Genomic DNA, 22,279 nt, shown 5'->3' with positions numbered 1-22,279 from the left:
TCAACAGAAAAAGTTTCTTGCTGAAGCTAATCAGTAACTAAGAGAATATGAATAGAGAGTCATTCAGGTACAAAGACGGAAAATGTATTTCGAGAGGGGGGAGATACATCCGAAATAAAAAAAAGAGGCAAGATAAATAGAAAGAAATAAGAAGCTATACGAAGAATCTTAGAAATGTCTCGATATTTCAAGAATAAGGAGGCACATGACGAAAACTCCCCTCTTTCCTGTGTAACTGGCAGCTCTCGTCACCTCGATTCCAAGAGGAGTCATAGTGAATGGCTCCTCAGAGAGAAGACAGAATACTTCCTTTATGATATTACAATGGCTTTATAGATTATATATTGTACGCAATAGGAACACTTACACTCGACTCCAACGTTCGTCGCTCAATTTCATGTTTCTCATAGAGAGCCTGTTGCTCAACTAATCGATTTAATAGATCGAAATCTTCTACATCTTGTACAACTGTTTCGCAACTAGGGATAGACTTATCTACCAGGAACTCAGGAGCTAGATCGCAAACTTCGGGAAAGCACCTTGGAGTTGCTTCAATAGGAGGAAGATCATTTGTCAGGGGCAATGGAAGGCCAGGGTTGGGAGGGGGTCCTCTTAGAGCACTGCTATGTCTTGAAAGCTGGCGGTGCTGCATTGTCCAAACGAATCTTCCTCGCGGATTCCGCAAAATCAAAGTGACAGTTGGCTGAGGATCTTAAATAAGAAGGTGACATGTAACATATATAATTTAATTATGGTAATATGATAGGATAAAAGTGTTAAAAAAAAGAGGGAGAAGAAAAACAAAGGTAAATATTCTCATTATTGTAATAAGTAAAAGACAAAAAGCTTTAAAAACAAACATAGATTTTAGTTAAAAAAAAAAGCAAAAATTTCTTTTTTTCCCTTTTTGTTAAAAAAAAAGCAAAAGGAAAACTCTCTGAAAAGCAGATTAAACCAAAGTTTGACTTCTAAGTACCTTATTAAACAATTTGTGTTTATTTCACTATAAATAGAATAGGAGGAATGAATAATAATAATAATGAAATACAGGCTATTGAAATCAATAATAATACCAATAATGGTAATTTATTGGCAACCGCTCGTAAAGAGAAAGAAAGAAAGTGGAATAAAAAATAAGAAAAAAAGGAAAGAAACACAAACAAAATAGTCGTTACGTCATTAGCACTCATTTAATGTGTAAACAGGTTAAAATACAAAAAAAAATTCAATTGGTCTTTTTAGGGTTGTAGATATAGAAGATTGCGTACCGTGTTGTGCAAACCCAGAACGTAAGTGTTTCTCTCGTGGAGTGGGTATCTTAGCAAAAACTTCAAGTATTTGAAATAAATAGACCGAAGTCCAGATTTATCAATTTGGGTTAGCCAATCCCATTTAGGCGATAAGTAAACAACGTGGAGATAGGCTCCAGCTAAATAAAATTTAGCCAAACTCTACCTATTCCGGGTATATTTTAAAGATTTGTAGTGGCTCGCACGTATTCTCTTCGTAATATGTTTAACTGTAAGCTGAAAGGTGATCTAACACTCTGACCATAGATTATACATAGTCTCTTCATTGAATTACTTGGGAAGACTCGAGTTTGTTCGACCAAAACATGCTTTGATGATTTGCTTATGCCTTTGGATACCCCAGCTCTGAATTTTAAGAGCTCAGTCTTCTGAGAGTTAACGCTGAGACCAATACTTTTACAACCTTTTTACACGTATTCAATATTCTCTTGTAGCGATAAAAGATTGCAATTCAACACGAACAAATCATCTACGTAAGAGAAAGACTCAGGTCACAAGGATCGACAATAAATTCTCGCGCAATATTCATAGTTACTATTGAAGTCAATGTATTAAATGATACAGGAAAGACCACGAATAACCCTAATAAGACCGCTAAATTCTCCATGAGGTACCCGATTTCTCACACAGCTTGACGAGTAGGCTACTACTGAGACAAGAGCAGTAATTCATTTGAATTAAGATTATACTCAAGTAGTTATAAGGAAATCTGAGATTGGATTAACGAGTCAAAAGTAGCTACACTACGCATCAATCGGAGAAGACCCAGACTCATTTTCTTTCAATAATTATATTTAATTATAATAATTTAGGGTACTTGTTAAGAATCCAGAAAACACGCGAGAATTGTATTGCGAAAATCAGATACGCATTACCCGGTACTTATATGGGACGCTGTATAAACAAAGGGTTTCTCACTCCGGGAACTAAATTTAAATTTTAGCTTTTTGAGGTTTAGGGGGAATAAAAGGTACCTAGGTTAGGTTAGGTTGCGTAATTAATGTATGCTATACTTCACATCCACCCGCCCCCTTAATGTACAAATATATAGCCCAAATTTATTTCTAAAGTATTATTTTTATCCTATTTTGTTTTATTTCATTAGCAGTAACCAAACTTCACTTTTCACGTATTTTCTGGATTCTTAAAGAGTACCTAATTTAGTATGTAATAATTTTATTTAGTAGTCTCTGTACAAATGCACAATAGAGGTTTAGATGGAAAGCGAATTCTCGGTAGTCGAGCCTGCATTTCTCAGGGATCCCGGGAAGAAGCAGTGACTCCAAGATATTACTCAAGAGAATAGACACAGTAGTTGGCCTATACTTGGTACACCGGTTTGGGCTTTTACCTTTTTCCGAGGATTCCGCAAAACCAAAGTGACAGTTGGCTGAGGATCTTAAATAAGAAGGTGACATGTAATATATATAATTTAATTATGGTAATAAGATAGGATAAAATCAGATTGGAAAAATTAAAGAATTCGAAGAGAAGTCAGAAAAAATCATCAAAATTGAACATCGCCTGATTCAACAGCATAACGTTTAACTTTTTTCATTTCAAACTAAACACACTCAAGACTTCTTCCGCACAAAACACTTTTTGATTTTGGATATAGGCCATAGTAGTTGGCCTATACCCGGTACACTGGTTTGGGTTTTTACCTTTTTCCAGCATATTCGACGCAAAACCAGCAGAAAATAACTGGGGAACCCTCCCACTATCAACACACATCTAGAACATGAGCGTAAGATAAGCAAAAAAAAAGAGGTCTAAACCGCATCGTAAGTGGTCAGGGCACAAAGTGCTTTTCTGCGTTTAAGCTTTCTTGCAATCTAGACCACTGCCGGCATTGAAATGATAAAACTGTTTCCCTCTCTCAAAAGGGGCTCAATTTTTTATGTTGGAGACGTATCACTAGCTCGTTCTAATTTTATATCTTTTGAGCCAAATACTGTTGAGTAGCGTTTCACCGATTACTCCTCCGGAATGTCAGCAGCTCAAGTCAGAGCGGTAGCATGGGGCTTCTTATTAAATCGTCACATCACCTTGCAATTCTTAGTTGCTTTGTATGATAGTTTTTTTTTATTCCCTGTTACCTCAAATTTCAATGAAGTCATATAACTTAAATACAACTCTAGACCTAGGGTTTACAACCTCTTCCAAGATTCTACAACAAAAGTTAGCACATTTTTTAGCATCTGTAATCTAGGGATTCTTGTCCCAACCAGCTCTTAAAATATAATATGTTTTAGGTTTTTGCCCAAGCAGTAACCCATCCCCGTCTTGATGGGCCCCACCCCAAAAGTTAACTGGCAATTCTTCTAGCAATAATTCTAAGACGAGGTGGCTATTGCGTAAGCCAACTTTCAAGGCCTTAATAGAACTGTGGACATATACCTTGGTGGTTGCCAAGTGGCTCTTCAAGTAATGATAGAATAGTGCCACTTTCGGTAGCAAAATAACGAAAGTCTTTTGGGGAAATTGAAGGGCCACATCTGGCGGCAAGTGACTCTTCATTCAGTAAAGAGCCAATATGACTAGCACCAAGAACACTGGGAAAATAATCCACCTGAAACAGATAAAAAATAAAATAAGTTGGAAATAACATGCCCTAAAAAAAGAAATAAAAAAGTTATACTTCACAAGCGTTTTTCAATTTTTTTTTTAGTACACAATGAAATAAAGTAAAGTTTGGAAGTTCTAGGTTCAAGGAAGGATTTGCCTGTAGGGTCTTAGCTTAAGATAAAACCGCTAGAATTTTTTTTTCGTTTTTTGCTTTCTTGTTTTTCACATATTGGAAGACACCTCTTTACCGGCACAGGTTTTGGAAATGTATATTTCTCGAAAACTTAAGCTTACAGCTTTACTTTACATAATAAAGATCCTCAAGGTATCCCTTCATCTTTATTAATAATATTTTCTAATGTAGAGTGTTTCTAATTGGTAACCTAGAAGTTATTAGAAGTTGTATGTCTGGAATTACCCAAGAATTCAATTAGTTCCTATTAATTAGAGTAAACTGCAGAATATTCAGAAAAAATCGATATAATGAAACTTCACCATTTCGAAATCAGTCCAAAAAATAACTGTTACTGTACCTACGGAATTCTAAATTCTTTAATTTCCCTTTAGCGTGGAACCCAAACCCCAATGAGAAAAAAAAATCTTTCTTTGTAAAGAACACATTTAGAAGCCTCAAAAAACTTCTGTATCAAAAAATGTGCGAGAAAAAACATAAAAAACAGAAAAAAAAGACGGATATGCTATGAATCGAATTTGAAGCTGTCAATCTTTTTTTTATGTAAAACATGATTTGGGGCCATTTTTCAGATTTCGTTAGGTTCAATTTGAAACCCAAATAAGATAAATATGCATTCTGTGCGTTTTGTAGACACATTTTCTTCTGACTAGGAAGTTACAAATTTTCATTAGAAAATTCCTTTTCCAGAATAGTAATTTTTAGCTTACTTAGTGAAAGAAAATTTAATTTCTCTGCCGATTCTAGACACGGGACTTACATTACTTTGGAGTTTCCGTTCAAATTTCCATTCAAAATCCCACTGTTTTCGTATGAAATTATCCTCAGGGAAAATTCCCGAAGAGCTTTTATTATGTAAATTGCTTTTGGATGGTAATTCTGAACCATAAAAATATACATATTTAGAATCAGCTGCAAAAGAGAAATCTATTTCAATAGTTAGGAAAACAGACAAATAAAGAAAGAAAAAAAATATTTTGGAACAAAAGTAATGGGAAAACACTTGGGTAACCTAAAATTTTCAAAAAGCCTTTTGTACAATTACCTAGCCTAGATAATGCCAGTAAATTTCGTTGAAAGGCGTATATGGCAAAATTTACAACTAAATTTAGGAACGAAAAATCTTGTACTAACGGCTGACCTAATTCTGAACTGAGTATCTCTTATGCATGAAAAAGGAAATAAATTGACATATTAGAAAGTGATGGCAAAATTTGTTGACAAAAATAACGAAAAGGGAAAGAAAATTCAAATCTACTCGTAAAATTAACACAAATCTCTATTTCAGTTAACGAAGAATCTAAAAAGCTGCAACAAACAGGGACGTGAATGAGACGTACCCTTCTATGATTATTGCTTAACTTAGAAAAACGTTTAACTTAAAAAATCATTGTTTAACCTAAGAAATCATTGCTTAAACTAGAAAAATGAAAGGAAATAATATTCTAACATAAGAGAAATGCCAAAAACCCCTAATACAACTACAAAATATATGAATTTAACTAGAAGACAGCTCATAAAATATAGCCTAAGCGAACATTTTGGCTATATGACTATTAGCCTTCTTCAGCGAAATATAATACGAGTAAAAAACCCGAAATCGAACCTGGACCCGAAACCCGTTTGTGTATAAACGCTATAACGGACACATCCATGCATAATGTACTACTGTTGCAACAAGTATTATGAATTTCAACGATTGGAGCCATATTATTAATTATGAATGGAGCCATATCCTGCAGCGGTAAGATAATTGGAACAGTAGGAAGTAAATGTTTTTGTTTACACCCATTGTCTTACAAATTTTCTTTGTGTTTGTTCTTTGTATGTTAAAACAGAGAAATCAACAAGAAGCTAAACAACAAAAGACAATAAATGAAATAACAACAAACAAATAGTTTATCAAATTAATACGACACTGAAACTCTTTGACACTACAACGTCAACACAACACTACGTCACTACAACAAATAAACCAATAAGAATCTAAAGCCCTCTTCAATAAAATAAAAACCACCCAACAAATCCAAAAAAAAAAAAAAAAAAAAAAAAATAGACAGAGCGAGAGAATCATGGCAGAGATTTTTACTAAAAGTGTGAATAATTCCTTATTGCAACGGTTACTTTTTTGGCAGGTAGCGTTACTTGTTTTTTGGATACAGAATTACTTTGATTGGCTACTGATTATATTTTGTGTTGCATTAAATAACTTTTTATGAATAAATTTTTGTTCATTGGATTAAATGTGTACACTAACATTTAAAGATGTTTAATTGTTTGAATTTTCTTCAATTTCAATTGCTTCAATGACAATTTGTTTAATTTCAAGGTCATTCGGGATCATACATATTGGTCTACATAGTTAAATGGCCCAAAGCAGGATCCTGGCCCCTCACACATATTCTAAAAGGACCCAGATATTTCAAAAAAGCGAATATCTAAGAAATTATAAAAAAAAAAACATAAAAATCTTCAGAGATTAATACAGCCCCCGGAGGAGGCCACCTCACAAGCTGAGGAACCTAAATCAAACCTACTAATATAATTTGAAAAAAATTACGGGTAAACCTTACAGGTAAAGACTATTGTCGTGCCCTAAGCTAATGGGCGTCCCTAAAACCAGGATTGCCACTCCTAGAGATTTATCACTATTTATAGTGTTTTTTAAATTGCCTAAGCAAGAAAATCACTAAATCAGCACATAAATCACTATATTATTGAAGAAAATCACTAAATAAACCAAAAAATCACCAAAATCTAGTGATTGTTTCACCGGGTGGCAACTCTGCTAAAACTCGTCAGCCGGACATACAATACACCTCCCAAAATAATCTTTGTACCAATCTTTTGTAATAATCTTTGTTGAATGAGTTCAATATTGAAAAACAAATTGATGTACAAAAGAAGTCTAAGTTTTCTACGATTTGGGTAGAAATAAATGATATTGCTCTAGCAAATAGAACAAGACATACTAATTGGAGAAGCATAGGCCACGAGGTATTATTTGTATATAAAAACTTAATAGGTATTAATTTTATTAAGTATTAAGAAGATATAATATAATTATTTCTTATTTTATGTAAATCAAATAAAACGTATTTCTTTTTACTTTACCATTTAATAATTATTGTTCATAACCAAAGTCTAGTTAATATAAGTTCTTTGTCTAAAAACTTAACATCTTTTCCAATACTCCCTTGAGGAGTGATTTCACCTTCTTCTAATAAACTGAACAAGGGAATACAAATAGGCAAGATATAACGCCAAAATATTATTTTAATTTTTTATATGAATTACATTGTGTTATAATGTTAATATTTACTAATTTGAAGAAAAACAAAGCAAAAATCAAGAGAATGAAAAAGCTGAAGTGGAAGAGAAAAAGCGATCAAGTGGAGGCAAAGAGAGAAAGACCAGAAAAAACAAAAGAATCCTCACCAACTCAACAACAATATATAGTAAAGTCTCGGCAGCGTCTCTAACTCGTAACGATACTGGTTTGCATAGCTTTTCGTGCTTAAAGACTTGAGGCTGTCCAGGGGAACTGTGCGATCTGCTTCCTGAGATTCCCAGTTCAATTACCTCTAGTACAACGGAGAGGCATTCGGGTTCGTTAAGAAGAGCTGGAGACAGCCATGAGGCTAAACATTGGAACGCTGCCACAATTGCAGAGTGCAAATCCTTAGAGTGGGCCGGTGGGGGACGGGAACATTGCCAAATTATTAGTTCGCATAGAGATTTTACCACTTTTTGAGCTTCTGACGAACCTTGAAAGGTAAAATGTTTTAGAATTTGCTAACAATCTTTGAGCATGTTATAGTTTATAGCTAACAAAAATAAAGGTAGTACCTTACCTTTATTTGGTAAGTCTTTCAAATCTTAAACTTCAAGCAAAAAAGAGGACATAAGAATTTTAGCACTGTGTATTATTCTGCTCCAAAAGAGCTAACTGGGACAATACTGCTAAATGCACAAGTTATTGTGCAATAACTTGTGCATAATGAGAACAACTCATTATTCAAATACATATACTAAAATTTGTCGGGGTGCTCGATAATAAAGGGGATGAGACTCTTTTGGAACTTTTTCGTACCAGAAAAAGTTCTTAGGGGCCTCCTTGACAAACAATATATTGGAGGCAACATATTTTGGTCCTCTGATCTTCTTTTCCAAACATAAAAGTTGAAAGTTAAAAGTTAAAAAAAGAGATAAAAAAAAGTTGAAAAATATTTTGTCCGATTTCACTGTCGGCAGGTTCAAATACACTATAGAAATTTCAACTATACAGTGCATAGCCTAATTACATTTCAGCAAATTACACCGGGTTCAATTTTAAAATTCAACTAAAAGCAGCTTTATTTAATGTTGACTAATCGGTTGAAAGTTAAAAAAAGAGATAAAATTTAAAAGTTGAAAAATATTTTGTCCGATTTCACTGTCGGCAGGTTTCAAATACACTATAGAATTTTCAACTATACAGTGCATAGCCTAATTAAATTTCAGCAAATTACACCGCGTTCAATAGAAAAGAATGACATTCATCACAGTATATCAGTTTGAATAAAAGAAGAAAAACACAAGGGCGGATCCAGGATTTTTTTTTTCGGGGGGGGGGGGGGGTTAATAATTTTTGACTCAGTTTTCGACTAATTTTACTGATTTTTACCTAGGTTTTACTAATTTTCGACTTATTTCTCAGGCTCGTAGCTTTTGATGGTTGACGCTAAAGTTTAAGGATCTTATGAATTTCGAATCAGCATAAAAGGTCAAACATTTTGATATATCTAGTTTCGGTTGCTACTGAGCTGAATCGCTCCGTACCTACAGTTCGTGACTCTGAACTGTTTGAAAATCGTAATAATGGTAGTAATTGCTTACTCTCTTCTTTGCCTGATTTGTTCTAATTTGCCTGGTGGTAATTGCTTACTCTCTTCTTTGACTTATTTTCGACTCGGTCAAAAAATTCGGGGGGGGGGGGTTCAAACCGGGTAACCCCCCCCTCCTGGATACGGCCTTGGAAAAACGTGTCAATTATTCTGAAAAACACTGTGTATTATTATGCTCCAAAAGAGCTAACTGGGACAAACTGCTAAATGCACAAGTTCGTGTCTGGTTCCTGTAAGATTTCTTTCATATTTCGTAAGATTCACTTTTTTTTTTTACCGCCAACCATTAAGATAAATACAAAAAATTTCCTGCTGCCTTAATAGATAGATTTTCTTGTAGTGATCTCAGAATTAAGTACTTCAGTTTATAAAAAAACAAAAACAAATTTATTTGAAATCGCAAGAAATTGTCTAAGTTTTCTGTAGATTCCGGATAAACAAATTTATCGTACTTTAAATTTAAGATCATCTGTTGACTTTGAATTGAATTTATCAAGTATTTTGCAGTAGGTTGCACCAAGACATGGCTAATTGAAGAAAGAGAAAAGCCAAGACAGATTACTCCAAGTAATTGAGAGGCAAAAAACAGCTGCTAATTGGGGAGAATTTGCATCAGAAAATATATTGGAGACTCCCCAACGAATCTTTCTTATGTAAATTTCTTTCGCTTATTTTATGTAGATATTTAAACACTCAATTACTTTTGACGAACCTATAAGAATTAAATAAAAAAAAAACAAGTTTTTTAAACTGAAAGTAAGGAGCGACATTAAAACTTAAAACGAACAGAAATTATCCTGTATATGAAAGGGGCTGTCCCCTCCTCAACGCCTCGCTCTTTACGCTAAAGTTTTGTATTGTTTTAAAAAATAAAGTTGTGAGAGAGAGTCAAACTTTAGCGTAAAGAGCGAGCGTAAAAAGTGAGTGTACAGCAAATACTAATTCCTAACCACCGTAAACTCGTAACATTGCGAATTACTGAGGATCCACAAGACAAATTATGAGCTGATGATTTGGGATTGAAAACTAAATATTCGCATTTATCAACATTCAAAAACAGACCAACATCCCGAAACATCATAGAAATACGTTGCACCGATAATGCCAAAATAGACTTAGTTCGGCTTAAAACTAGCAAGTCGTCCGCATACGCAATATAAGACACATAAGATAAATTATAAAAATACGAAGGCTTGATTCCTAATAACACATTTTGAATGCAAACATTAAATAGATAAGGTGATAGCACCCCACCCTGTCGTACTCCAGATTGAACTGGTATATTACCGCAGTACCCTGAACCACAATTTAAACGAAGAAACGAATTACTATACCCAAATTTAAGTGCATGAATGACAGAAGGGTTCACTCCAAACTCTGACAAAGAGTGCCACATTTGTGCATGGCAAATACTATCGAAGGCTTTAGATATATCCAAAGCGCAAATATGTAATTCATAACCTTTAGACTGGGCATCATAAAGAGTTGAAGCTAAAACCTTATGCGCATGTTGACACCCAATACGAGGTTGAAATCTAAATTGGAGTCTTTCGCAGTTTGTTCAATAATATATGGGAGCAGAACATATTCAAAAACCTTACTAATATTGCAAGCAACAGTGATGGGCCTGTATGAACTGCAATCAAAAGGGTCTCTTCCGCGTCTATGAATCGAAGTTACCGTTCCGCAACGGAAGGAATCAGGCACCATTGACAAACATAAACAGAACTGAAAAAGTAACTGGAGCTGAGCGACTAGTGCCAGACAATAACAACGTGAAAGGTTAGCGCTAATCCCATCAAGATCACTCGATTTAGACTTAAGTTTAAGCATACAATTAACAAAACTTTTCGTTGAGACGGGAATAACATGACGTTGCAAAACTTGAGGTGGCAAAATTTAGAAACTAAGCACTGAAAATGATAATGAACACTATACTCGATCTTACAACAAATATTTTGACAATGCCTAAGCCAAGACGAATCTGGGATAACATCACTGGTCCCTAATGAATCAAATTTAGACGTATTAATGACTTCCTTCCATTGTACTGCACTTTTAGGGAAATTATGTGTTCATAGTTCGTTCTTTTTCTTTCTTTTTTTTTCTCTTATGTTCACAATAAATAAACATTCATTCATTCATTCATAAATAAAAAAGAAGTCGAAGATTGTTCTCAATCTTTAAACACGTCATCCTTTAAGAACTGAAAAAATAAATAAAAGATATGCCTTTTACTTTTCTAGAAAGTACCTAAAATCTTTAAATTCCAATAATGAAGCCAGATTGGACACCAGAGGAACTCAGAATATAAGCCACATGGTGCTAATCTATTCAATAGGGGGTAAATAGAATAAAGGGGGCTAATACGTTTTTCCCTTTCAAATCTTTTCTTTGATTCCAGAATTATCGAGCTTTGCTACAATTATTTTTAGAACTTAGTTCTCTAAAGTGCATCTAAGGGCATATATTGTTTTATCAGGGCGGAAGGAGTACAAATCCTCATTCCAAATGTGAAAAATCATACTCGGGTACCTAGCCTCAAACACATGCTAATATATTTATTTTAGGGGATTCGGTGTAAAAAATTACGGGTTCGCAGTTTATATAACTCATTTTCGAAATTCAGTTCCAAATCAACTGGCTCTTGATATTTTCCATATTTGTAGATTTCTGAAAAACTAGCGCTTTACTGAAAACACAAAACCAATGCAATAAAACAGGATTAAGAGCAGAAAAAAAACAATCAAAGGTCAATCACTACTGTTTTGCAGTTTACTCAGTACAAAAATTACTGCTTCGCAGTTCCAAATCAACTGGCTCTTGATATTTCGCACGTTTATAGATTTCTGAAATTCTAGCGCTTTACTGAAAACAAAAAGCCAACGCAACAAAACAGGATTAGGAACAATCCTTAAGTAGCCTAAAGAGTATTACAGAATAATTTATAGTTTTCAATAGTCTTTTCCCGGACATGAAATCAATAAATCTTACTATACAATTATAATTCGATAAAAAGCTGAAGCAAGCTAGTTTTCAGCAAAGCGCTAGTTTTTTAGAATTGTATAAGCATGAAACAATAAATAAATTTTGGTTAAATTTGAGTCAAGACAGCCAAGCAAAAGCTTAGAACCAATAGTTAGCAAATTTTAGAACTTAAATTTCCCTTAGGGTCTCAGGCTGGAAGAGTCGCTTGTACACAGTGCAATACCCTTTTTACAAAATATCTTAATTTTATTAATATACAAAATTAATTTACATCTTAATTACATCTTAATTACATTAATATTAATTACATCTTAATTTACAAAATATCTTAATTTTTCTCTTGTTTTGCTTGTTACCGTATTTCTGGTTGATTTGTTTTCTTTTTTTTTCCCGAGCATTTTGAGATACAAACATTTTTACCTTTTTTATGTATTGAAAGTCTAGCTAATCCATCAAGAGTTTCTAGAACAGCTACTGTTACTGTCACTTCTGTTTTCCAGGCCGATATCAGCCGTTGACAAATAGTCGTTGCCGCTACCATAGCGATAATTCCTGCAGCCTCGTCTAAAAAATTAAAAGCCGTTAAAATTAATCGCTGCCTATATAAAAGCAGTTTAGACTCGGTTTTGAAAATAATACAATTCATATAACCGAACTCAAATCGTATTTGCAACAAACCAATTAATTTGGCTCCGTCCGACATCGATCTTATCAAACCAGCCCTCCACTCCTGGCTTGGGTACATTTTCACTTAAATTTATACAAACCTTCCAATAGAAAAAAGTCAACAAAAACTAGGCGGCAGCACACATACTCCTCCCTCTGCAAATCCAAGATCCTCCACTGTCTCACACATTAGAAGAATTGAATAGATTAGTCAGCATGAACAGAAACAGGGGGAGGGGGCTTATCCTCCATCGAATTGCATTCTGTCATATGGCACCAAAAATGGACTTTATTAGCCATTAATAGTTACAAATTATTAAGAAATCTGTCGATAAAGGAGAGTTTGTGGCAAAATATGGGTTTTGCAATTTCAGTTCTCCTCAGAAGAATCTTGGCTGTAAACTCTCCCCAAATAAAACTGGAACTGTATCTTTAGGAGTCACACTCATGTTCAGTAAGAATAGTGAGTGCACAAATCAAGAGCAGTGCTTATAGATTCCTTAATTGTCAACATATAAAAACACGGATCCACAAAACCCCTCCAAAAAAAAAAAAAAAAAAAAATGATTACAACACCGAAATAACCTTACCATTTATTTGTACCTTAGCCCATTTTGGCGTTTTTTATGGCTAAATATAGACTGTAATTGTACTTAGTCTACTATATGTATTTAAATTTCCTGTTGCGCTTACCACCGTAGGTAAGCTATGTTTAGCGTCGGTAAGGCATTATGAGTCCGGAAGAAGCAATCGTAGCACACACTGCTCGTTATTACTTGTCAGTTGAGTCCCACCCCCTGGACTTTGATTCTGCAACAATAGTTGGTATAATGCTGCTGATTATTGTGTTTAGTCTTTTATTGCTAGAAAATTAGTGTTTTGTTTTTCTTTTGTTGTTCTCAAAGTGTCGTCAATTGAGGGGGGGAGGCAGTCACCCTCGCCCTAAATTTCGAAAATAATTTTTGGGATATTCTCCTTAAAAAAAAAACAACAAAGAAAAAACAAACTGGTCTCCCTCTCAACTAGATTTTGAAGAATATATTTTGTCCCTGCGCAAACATTTTCGTGAATTGACACCACTGTGTACCCCATCTGTTTCTTAACTGATAATAAATACACTCATTCTTCAATAATTTCATTTTGTATTTCTTTTTTAAGAAATACATTTTCTTATTTCTTATATTTCTAATTTTTTAATATTTCTTTTTAAATATTCTTCTTGGTAATAACATGATAAGCTAATCATTAGATACAGAAAATTAGTTAATTAAATGCAATTCTGAGTAGTCAACATCAAACCAAATCATTTTGCAACGCAACGAAATGCTGTTTAACTCGCTATATTTAACTTCATTAGTTTCTCGAAAACCTTTGAAAGTTTACACCAACAGGTAATCAACTTAAAGAACTAATTAAGAACTGCATAATAACATAAAATGTAATCAAGTAACTGTTTCAAAGACACTACAAGAAGTATCATTTCAAGAAGCAAGAGAGAAAGCAAGCAAACCGACAGTGGCGGATCCAGGGGAGGGGCGAGGGGGGCGCCCCCTCCCCCCACCCCCTCGGATAGTCTGAAGTAGTGTAATTTACTTAATTAACGCAAGTTTGCGTTAATTAAACTTGTTCCAAACGCAAGTTTATCGGAACAACCCATTTTGTGCCCCCCCCCCCTAAAAAAATCCTGGAACCGCCACTGCAAACTGAGCATTTTAATTAAGATCTATTGTAGTGTATTACGCAACAAATAGTAGAATATATTTATAAATGAAATTCTAATCCCATTGAAAGAACTATGTATAATTGCTCATTTTCACTTGTGTTACCTTTAATAATAATAATAAAACCTTATTAATAAAAATATAAACCTTATAATAATAAAATATAAAACCTTATTATTTAGTATAATCCTTAATTATTCATTAACCCTTAATCCCGTTGAAACAACTATGTGTCATTGCTTATTTCTATTTGTATTACCATCGATAATAATATATCCCATTTTAACACAGTTTTTTTTTTTTACAAATTTGTATGGACTACTTAATATAATACGATATGTAAAATTTTAATATATTATAACCCTTAAACATTAAGGAGCTGAACTAAGAGGGTAAGGGTTAATATAATGTAGCAATATGATATATTGTTATATACTATTCTGATCTAATTGAAACAACTCTGCACGATTCCTCATTTTTGCTTTTATTACTTTACTAATAAAATAACACGTTTGATAGTAAATGTTTCATTACAAAATTTTTTGAATAGTCAATGTAATATAATAAACACTTTAGTATAATATAACCCCTAAACTTTAAGGAGGCAATAGTTAATATACTATAATAGTAAATGTTTCTTATGCAGAAATGCCTATGTTCAATTATATGATTAATTATAAATGCATAAATATATCTAAATGTATACGTTCAATTAAATGACCGATTCATTATCAATCACAGGAAATACAACTTGTTTTCCTACTCGAAATTTTTGTATTTGGTGCAATGGTGATGTTCAGTGCACTACGAACTAGGCGTGATAATAAAATGGCTCTTGCCGATAATATATTCTTGCCTTCAATGATTCTCATTATTTCACTGAAATGGTACAATGGTGATGTTCGGTGCACTACAAACTAGGCGCAATACTGCGAAACCTCTTGCTGATAATGCCTTCAATGATTCTCATTATTTCACTGAAATGGTGCAATGGTGATGTTCGGTGCACTACAAACTAGGCGCAATACTGCAAAGCCTCTTGCTGATAATGCCTTCAATGATTCTCATTATTTCACTGAAATGGTGCAATGGTGATGTTCGGTGCACTACAAACTAGGCGCAATACTGCGAAACCTCTTGCTGATAATGCCTTCAATGATTCTCATTATTTCACTGAAATGGTGCAATGGTGATGTTCGGTGCACTACAAACTAGGCGCAATACTGCTAAGCCTCTTGCTGATAATGCCTTCAATGATTCTCATTATTTCACTGAAATGGTGCAATGGTGATGTTCGGTGCACTACAAACTAGGCGCAATACTGCAAAGCCTCTTGCTGATAATGCCTTCAATGATTCTCATTATTTCACTGAAATGGTGCAATGGTGATGTTCGGTGCACTACAAACTAGGCGCAATACTGCGAAGCCTCTTGCTGATAATGCCTTCAATGATTCTCATTATTTCACTGAAATGGTGCAATGGTGATATTCGGTGCACTACGAACTAGGCGCGATAATGCGGCACCTCTTGCCGATAATACCTTCAATGATATTCATTATTTTACTGAAATAGTGCAATGGCGATATCCCGTGCAATACGAACTAGGCGCGATAATATGGCGCCTCTTACCGATAAAAGACTGTTTCTAGCACACATGCTCTGTATGACTAAGGCAATGTAAGCTTAGACGGTGAGTCAAGCTGACTGGGTAATGTTCGGCGAAGTTCGGTACACGTTGCCCTTCGTCCTCCACCTCCCTTTCTTTCTTCACATGTTTTTACATATTGACTGTGATATTACTTGCTTGGATTGAGTTGATATATCAGTGATTGTTAGTTGCTATTTGTAAACGGTTACGATATATGCCCACTAATGTTTCTTTTCTTTAATGTTAAATGAGTTTTGTTTTTTCGAAGCTTTTGAACAGTCAAGACGTAGCAAGTTTGTGTATTTCTTACGCAAAAAATCATATCTTAGATTTTTGAAGAGTTTGTAGAGCACTTTGTATCATAGAGTTTCTGGGCTAAAGGATAGGTCTAAAAAATAAACATTTTGTTATTTTATAAGAAAAAAAATAATCAACTTTCTAATCTTTCAGCTACTGTAATCAATTTTTTCCTTTTTTTGATACGCTAAAATGTGATTTCAAACGGCACCAAATTCTCAGAGTATGCTCACATCTATAACTGTATTATAAAGGTTAAGTTGGTCATTGGTCCTGATTTTCAGAATCTTCAAAGAAAATAATAGGCTACTGTACTACTAGACAGTAGACACATATAAACGTGGACTTTTAAGTAGGTCTACTTGAGAGCTAACTTCAGTCACAACAATGCTTTATTAAAAATTGTTGTAAAATGCACAGATTTGTATAAGCTTTGCGAGCATAGAAATAACCTAAAAAACGATATAAGGGGGGGGAGGTAGTTTGTCAAATTTTTTTTAGGGGGGATGACCCCATGACTCCCCGTTTTTATAGGGTTTGAACTGCAAGGTATCCCCAAAAGGTCAAACTTAGCACCGTCCTCGTGGTGGCAGTCCACTCCTAGTTAGAGAACATGCCTGAAAGAAGCTGTATTTTGCAGTTTTTGAAACCTTCCAATCTTTGTGTTACCAAAATAAGAGCTATCTTAAGTAAGTAGTGAGAAACTTCATTCAACTGGTCAGCGAAATGTCTTCTCATAATCAAAATTTGTGGTTCTTCCAATATGTATTTTAGGTTCCAGAGATTATAGGTGGAGTTATCAAACTCCAAGGTCGAAAAGGTAAAATTCTACTTTAGTACTTTTGGCTATCTTGGAAAGGGGTTGGGAAAATGAAACTTTCAGGGATGGATCTAAATGCTAAGGTATGTCCCGGGAAGGTACTTTGAAGTACCTACCTCCACTCCTCCCCCCTCTATATAATGGTAAATTACTGCACATTACTAGTTGTTTTAGCTCACCTTTCATCCTATATTACTACCATAATTATAAATCACTGCTTACCTTACACAACTTCAGCTTTTAGCTTTGTTTATTAAAATATATTCCACAATCCTATTTTCATTTAACATTCATCCCTTTAAACTTATTTACTATCTAGCTGACCTGCTTATGGAACCCGTTTGTGATGTCACAACTTTGCTTATCATAAACCCTTTAAGGGTAGCATGCAGGTGCCATGGGGTAAAAGACAACTCTGTGTTGATAAGCCATTTAAACTTTATTAATTAGGGAAAGGATTTGACAAGAAAAAGACCAGTAAAAGAATCCAAATTGTTTTTAGAGGACAAATTATGTTATGAGAAGATATTTTTATTTTTATAGGTCCATGCGCTCATAAAGTTTCTGTTGAGTTTATTGAAACACTAGCATGGACTTCGTGTAGTTACGGACTCCCCATAAAACGTTTGAAAGTGCAATTTTAAGTGCAATTTTAAAAGAGTTTTAGAAAATTTTGAGTTTGTGGGGAAGGGGGATTTTAAAAACCTCTTCCCGTGATATAACGTGTCCTCTGAAGTCGATTCTGATGCTTTTAGCACTCTATCTATTAGCGCTTTAGAAATATTTTAAAAGCTTCTAAAGTAGAATTTTAGAAAATTTTCAGTTTGGGGGGACGGGGATTTCAAAAACATCTTCCCATGACATAAATTGTCCTCTAAAGTCGATTTTGATATTTTTGGCGCTCTATGTCTTAGCGCTTTACAAGTATTTAAAAAAGCTCCTAAAGTAGAATTTTGCAAAATTTTGAGCTTGGGGGGAAGGATGATTTCAAAAACCTCTTCCCATGATATAAATTGTCCTCTAAAGTCGATTCTGATGTTTGTAGTGCTCTATGTCATAGCGCTTTAAAAATATTTAAAAAAGCTTCTAAAGTAGAATAATAGAAAATTTTGAGTTTGGGGGGAAGGGGGATTTCAAAAACCTCTTCCCGTGATATAACGTGTCCTCTCAAGCCGATTCTGATTTTTTAGCACTCTATCTTTTAGTGCTTTAGAAATATTTTAAAAGCTTCTAAAGTAGAATTTTAGAAAATTTTGAGTTTGGGTGGAAGGGGGATTTCAAACCATCTTCCCATAACATAATTTGTCCTCTAAAGTCAATTCTGATGTTTGTAGCGCTCTATCTATTAGTGCTTTAGAAACATTTAAAAAGCTTCTAAAGTAGAATTTTGGAAATTTTTGAGTTTGGGGCAAAGGGGGATTTCAAAAACATCTTCCCATGACATAAATTGAACTCTAAAGTCGATTCTGATATTTGTAGCGCTCTGTGTCTTACCTAGACCCCAGCACCATGCCGGCACATCAACCAAACTCCGCGAACGAGAGGTTCGGTTGACCGCCGCTGAAGTGTCACATCGCCGCCAGTGCCCCGCACGCGCGCCATCGGAAGAGGCGGAGGTGTTCGGTCTACTTCGAATTAATTTTGCAGCAATTCTTTATTGCGTCAACCGCAAAGTCGAAGCTTTTCTTTTCTCGTGTGGTTTCAGCATTTCGATTTTCCTGATTAGAAATCAAGCAGGGCTTGCACTATTCCCAAATTTTCAGGGATTTCCCCAAAAATCTATGTGCCACCCCAAAAAAAATTTGGTTCCCCAAATCCCCGAAAATTATCCAATCATGTTGCCACCCCTAGTGATTTATCACTAGTGACTATCCCTACCAAATATTACTTTGGATACCATAGTTCTTCACTGCTCTCTTGTACGTTAATTTTCGTCTCTTGTGTTACTTTCCACATAAACCAGACATATATAGTTGCAATATACATGACTCTTCATGTACTGAAAAACTTATCATATTTATGAGATTAAGCAATAAAAACCAGTTTTTTTTTTAACTGCAAGTAAGGAGCAACATTCCAACTTCAAACAAACAGCAATTATACCGTATATGAAAGGGACTTTCCGCTCCTTCACGCCTCTTTACGTTACTTTAGCGTAAAGAGCTAGGAGTTCAGGAGGGGACAGCCCCTTCCACATATGGAATAATTATTGTTCATTTTAAGTTTTAACATCGCTCCTTACTTTCAGTTAATAAAACTTGTTTTTTATTTAATTTCTGAAAGTTTTTCAATTAATGCTGGTTTGATTTTGGCTCACAGTGCATGAAAAATTAAAACACAATTGGCATATTAGTTTTGGCAGATTTATTCCGGTTATGAATAGTTGCCTCTCCTCAATACCTTGCTCTTTACGCTAAAGCTGTTACCACTTTCAAAAAAGCTTCCTATTCTAATTTAACCGCCCATGTGTTTCAATTTTAGCAAGCATTCAAAATTTAGCGTAAAGAATAAGGTATCGAGCAGGGGCAATCCTTCATATATGGCATAATTTCTGTTTGTTTTCCGAATAATGCTGCTAAATCTGGCTCACCCTCTATGAAATATACCCCTCCCCCTCACGGAACTCCTCCGTGGGAATTTCTTCCAACGTAAAGCGCACCTCCCCCCGTCAAATCCCCTCCAGACAATTCTTTCCTCGCTGAGAATCCCCCCTCTCTGTAAAATTGCTTGTAAACAATTCACCCTGAAAAATTCTCCTTAGCATTTTTTCATTTGAACAAGACTTTAACCTATATATCGGTTTCTTGGCCACTCCAGAAATGCCCCCTTCCGTGGAAATTATTTCCCAGAAAACAAAACGCACAGAAAAAGCCCCCGGAACATCTCCATATAAAAATTTGGCAAAGAGAATGTAAAACAATTAAAAAGAATTTCATATAGTAATTCTGTCAATATCCCCCAGTGTAACATTTCCCCCAGAATATTCACTCATCTGAAAGTCCCCTCCAAAAGGAAAATTCTCCCCTTAGAAATCCACCCCAAGCACAACTTCCCCCCTGGCTAAGGTGCATCTTTGCAATTTTAAATGTTTTATGGAGAGTCCATAACTACAGGAAGTCCATGCTAGTGTTTCAATAAACTCAACAGAAACTTTATGAGCGCATGGACCTATAAAAATAAAAATATCTTCTCATAAAATAATTTGTCCTCTAAAAACAATTTGGATTTTTTTACTGGTCTATCTCTTGTCAAATCCTTTCCCTATTAATAAAATTTAAATGGCTTATCAACACAGAGTTGTCTCCTACCCCATGGCACCTACATGCTACCCTTAAAGGGTTTATGATAAGCAAAGTTGTGACATCACAAACGGGTTCCATAAGCAGGTCAGCTAGATAGTAAATAAGTTTAAAGGGATGAATTTTGAATGAAAATAGGATTTTGGAATATATTTTAATGAACAAGGCTAAAAGCTGAAGTTGTGTAAGGTAAGCAGTGATTTATAATTATGATAGTAATATAGGATGAAATGTGAGCGAAAACAACTAGTAATGTGCAGTAATTTACCATTATATAGAAGGGGGAGTGGAGGTAGGTACTTCAAAGTACCTTCCCGGGACATACCTTAGCATGTAGATCCATCCCTGAAAGTTTCATTTTCCCAACCCCTTTCCAAGATAGCCAAAAGTAACTAAAGTAGAATTTTACCGTCGAAAAAGTTATATATTTCTTACCTTTGTTTTTATGCAAAGCTGTTTTTATTACTTTCTCCTTGGATTTTTTTTTTAATATCATGATATTCTTATTTTTCCGGAATTAGTTTACAAATTTGCAAAATTAAGGGTCAATCATGTCCATAAAAATAGTGCTAATTATTTTGGCTTTTGAATGGCTCAATAATAATATTTCTTCATAACACTCATTTGCAAGCTGTTCGTCCTTGTACTCCCATAAAATTTTTAAATATAAAAACAAAAATATAAAACGGGGCAAATCGATTTAGCCTTTGAAGCACTCAATAATAATATTTCTTAATAGCCCTGATTTGCAAGCTGTTTTTCTTGTACTCCCATAAAGTTTTAAATATAAATACAAAAATAAATAAAAAAGCATAAACGACTTAGCCTTTGAAGCACTCAATAATAATGACCCTTCATAACGCTGATATGCAAGCCGTTTGTTTTTTTAGTTTCAAAAAATCCCAAAATCTAACTATAAAAACAGAAATATAGGTCTAACTGATTTCGTCTTTGAATCCATAGTTGAATACTGTCTATTAGGATTTATGCCAATGGACTCTTTTGGGGTGAGGGGGTGCCTAAACCTAAAAATTTTTCTAGGCCCATCTTTTCGAGCCTCCTATGGGGTGTGCTTCAGACGAATTAAGCTAATATTCATTCAGTTCATAACAAGCACCCCATATAGGAGGCTTGAAGGCTTTTACAGTCTCCTATGGGGTGTACTTCAGATGAATTAAGCTAATATTCATTCAATTCATCTGAAGCACCCTTCATAGGCGGCTTGAAGGCTTTTCGAGCCTCCTATGAGGTGTGCTTTAGATGAATTAAGCTAATATTCATTCGATTCATCTGAAGCACCCCTTATAGGAGGCTTGAAGGCTTTTCGAACCCGGTATGAGGTGTGCGTCAGATGAATTAAGCAGATATTCATTCAATTCATCTGAAGCACTTCTCATAGGAGGCTTGAAGGCTTTTCGAGCCTCCTATGAGGTGTGCTTTAGATGAATTAAGCTAATATTCGTTCAATTCATCTGAAGCACCCCTCATAGGAGGCATGAAGGCTTTTCAACCCTCCTATGGGGTGTACTTCAGATGAATTAAGCTAATATTCATTCAATTCATCTGAAGCACCCTTCATAGGAAGCTTGAAGGCTTTTCGAGCCTCCTATGAGGTGTACTTCAGATGAATTAAGCTGATATTCATTCAGTTCACCTGAAGCACTTCTCATAGGAGGCTTGAAGGCTTTTCGAGCCTCCTATGGGGTGTACTTCAGATGAATTAAGCTAATATTCATTCAATTCATCTGAAGAACCCTTCATAGGGGGCTTGAAGGCTTTTCGAGCCTCCTATGAGGTGTTCTTTAGATGAATTAAGCTGATATTCATTCAATTCATCTGAAGCACTTCTCATAGGAGGCTTGAAGGCTTTTCGAGCCTCCT

The 22,279-nt window shown here is 34.8% G+C and overlaps 1 protein-coding gene across 3 annotated transcripts in view; it reads right to left on the bottom strand.

The window, feature by feature from the left end:
* The window catches only part of LOC148948916 (ral GTPase-activating protein subunit beta), a 258,402-nt gene that overhangs the window by 51,795 nt on the left and 184,328 nt on the right, over positions 1–22,279 (bottom strand). For all 3 annotated transcript variants that reach the window (XM_089094831.1, XM_089094829.1, XM_089094830.1), the window contains exons 16-19: positions 12,366–12,509; positions 7,510–7,838; positions 3,711–3,882; positions 368–711 (exon numbers count right to left, since the gene is read on the bottom strand). In XM_089094831.1, the coding sequence (XP_088950957.1) occupies positions 368–711; positions 3,711–3,882; positions 7,510–7,838; positions 12,366–12,509 (989 nt within the window). The remainder of the gene's footprint in view (positions 1–367; positions 712–3,710; positions 3,883–7,509; positions 7,839–12,365; positions 12,510–22,279) is intronic.

The sequence above is a fragment of the Artemia sp. Qi Xiang Cuo genome, chromosome 9 (assembly GCF_049724085.1).
Source record: "Artemia sp. Qi Xiang Cuo chromosome 9, ASM4972408v1, whole genome shotgun sequence".
Lineage (NCBI taxonomy): Eukaryota > Metazoa > Arthropoda > Branchiopoda > Anostraca > Artemiidae > Artemia > Artemia sp. Qi Xiang Cuo.
Note: the sequence above shows the minus strand (reverse complement) of the source record. Positions and strands in the feature narration are given on the sequence as shown.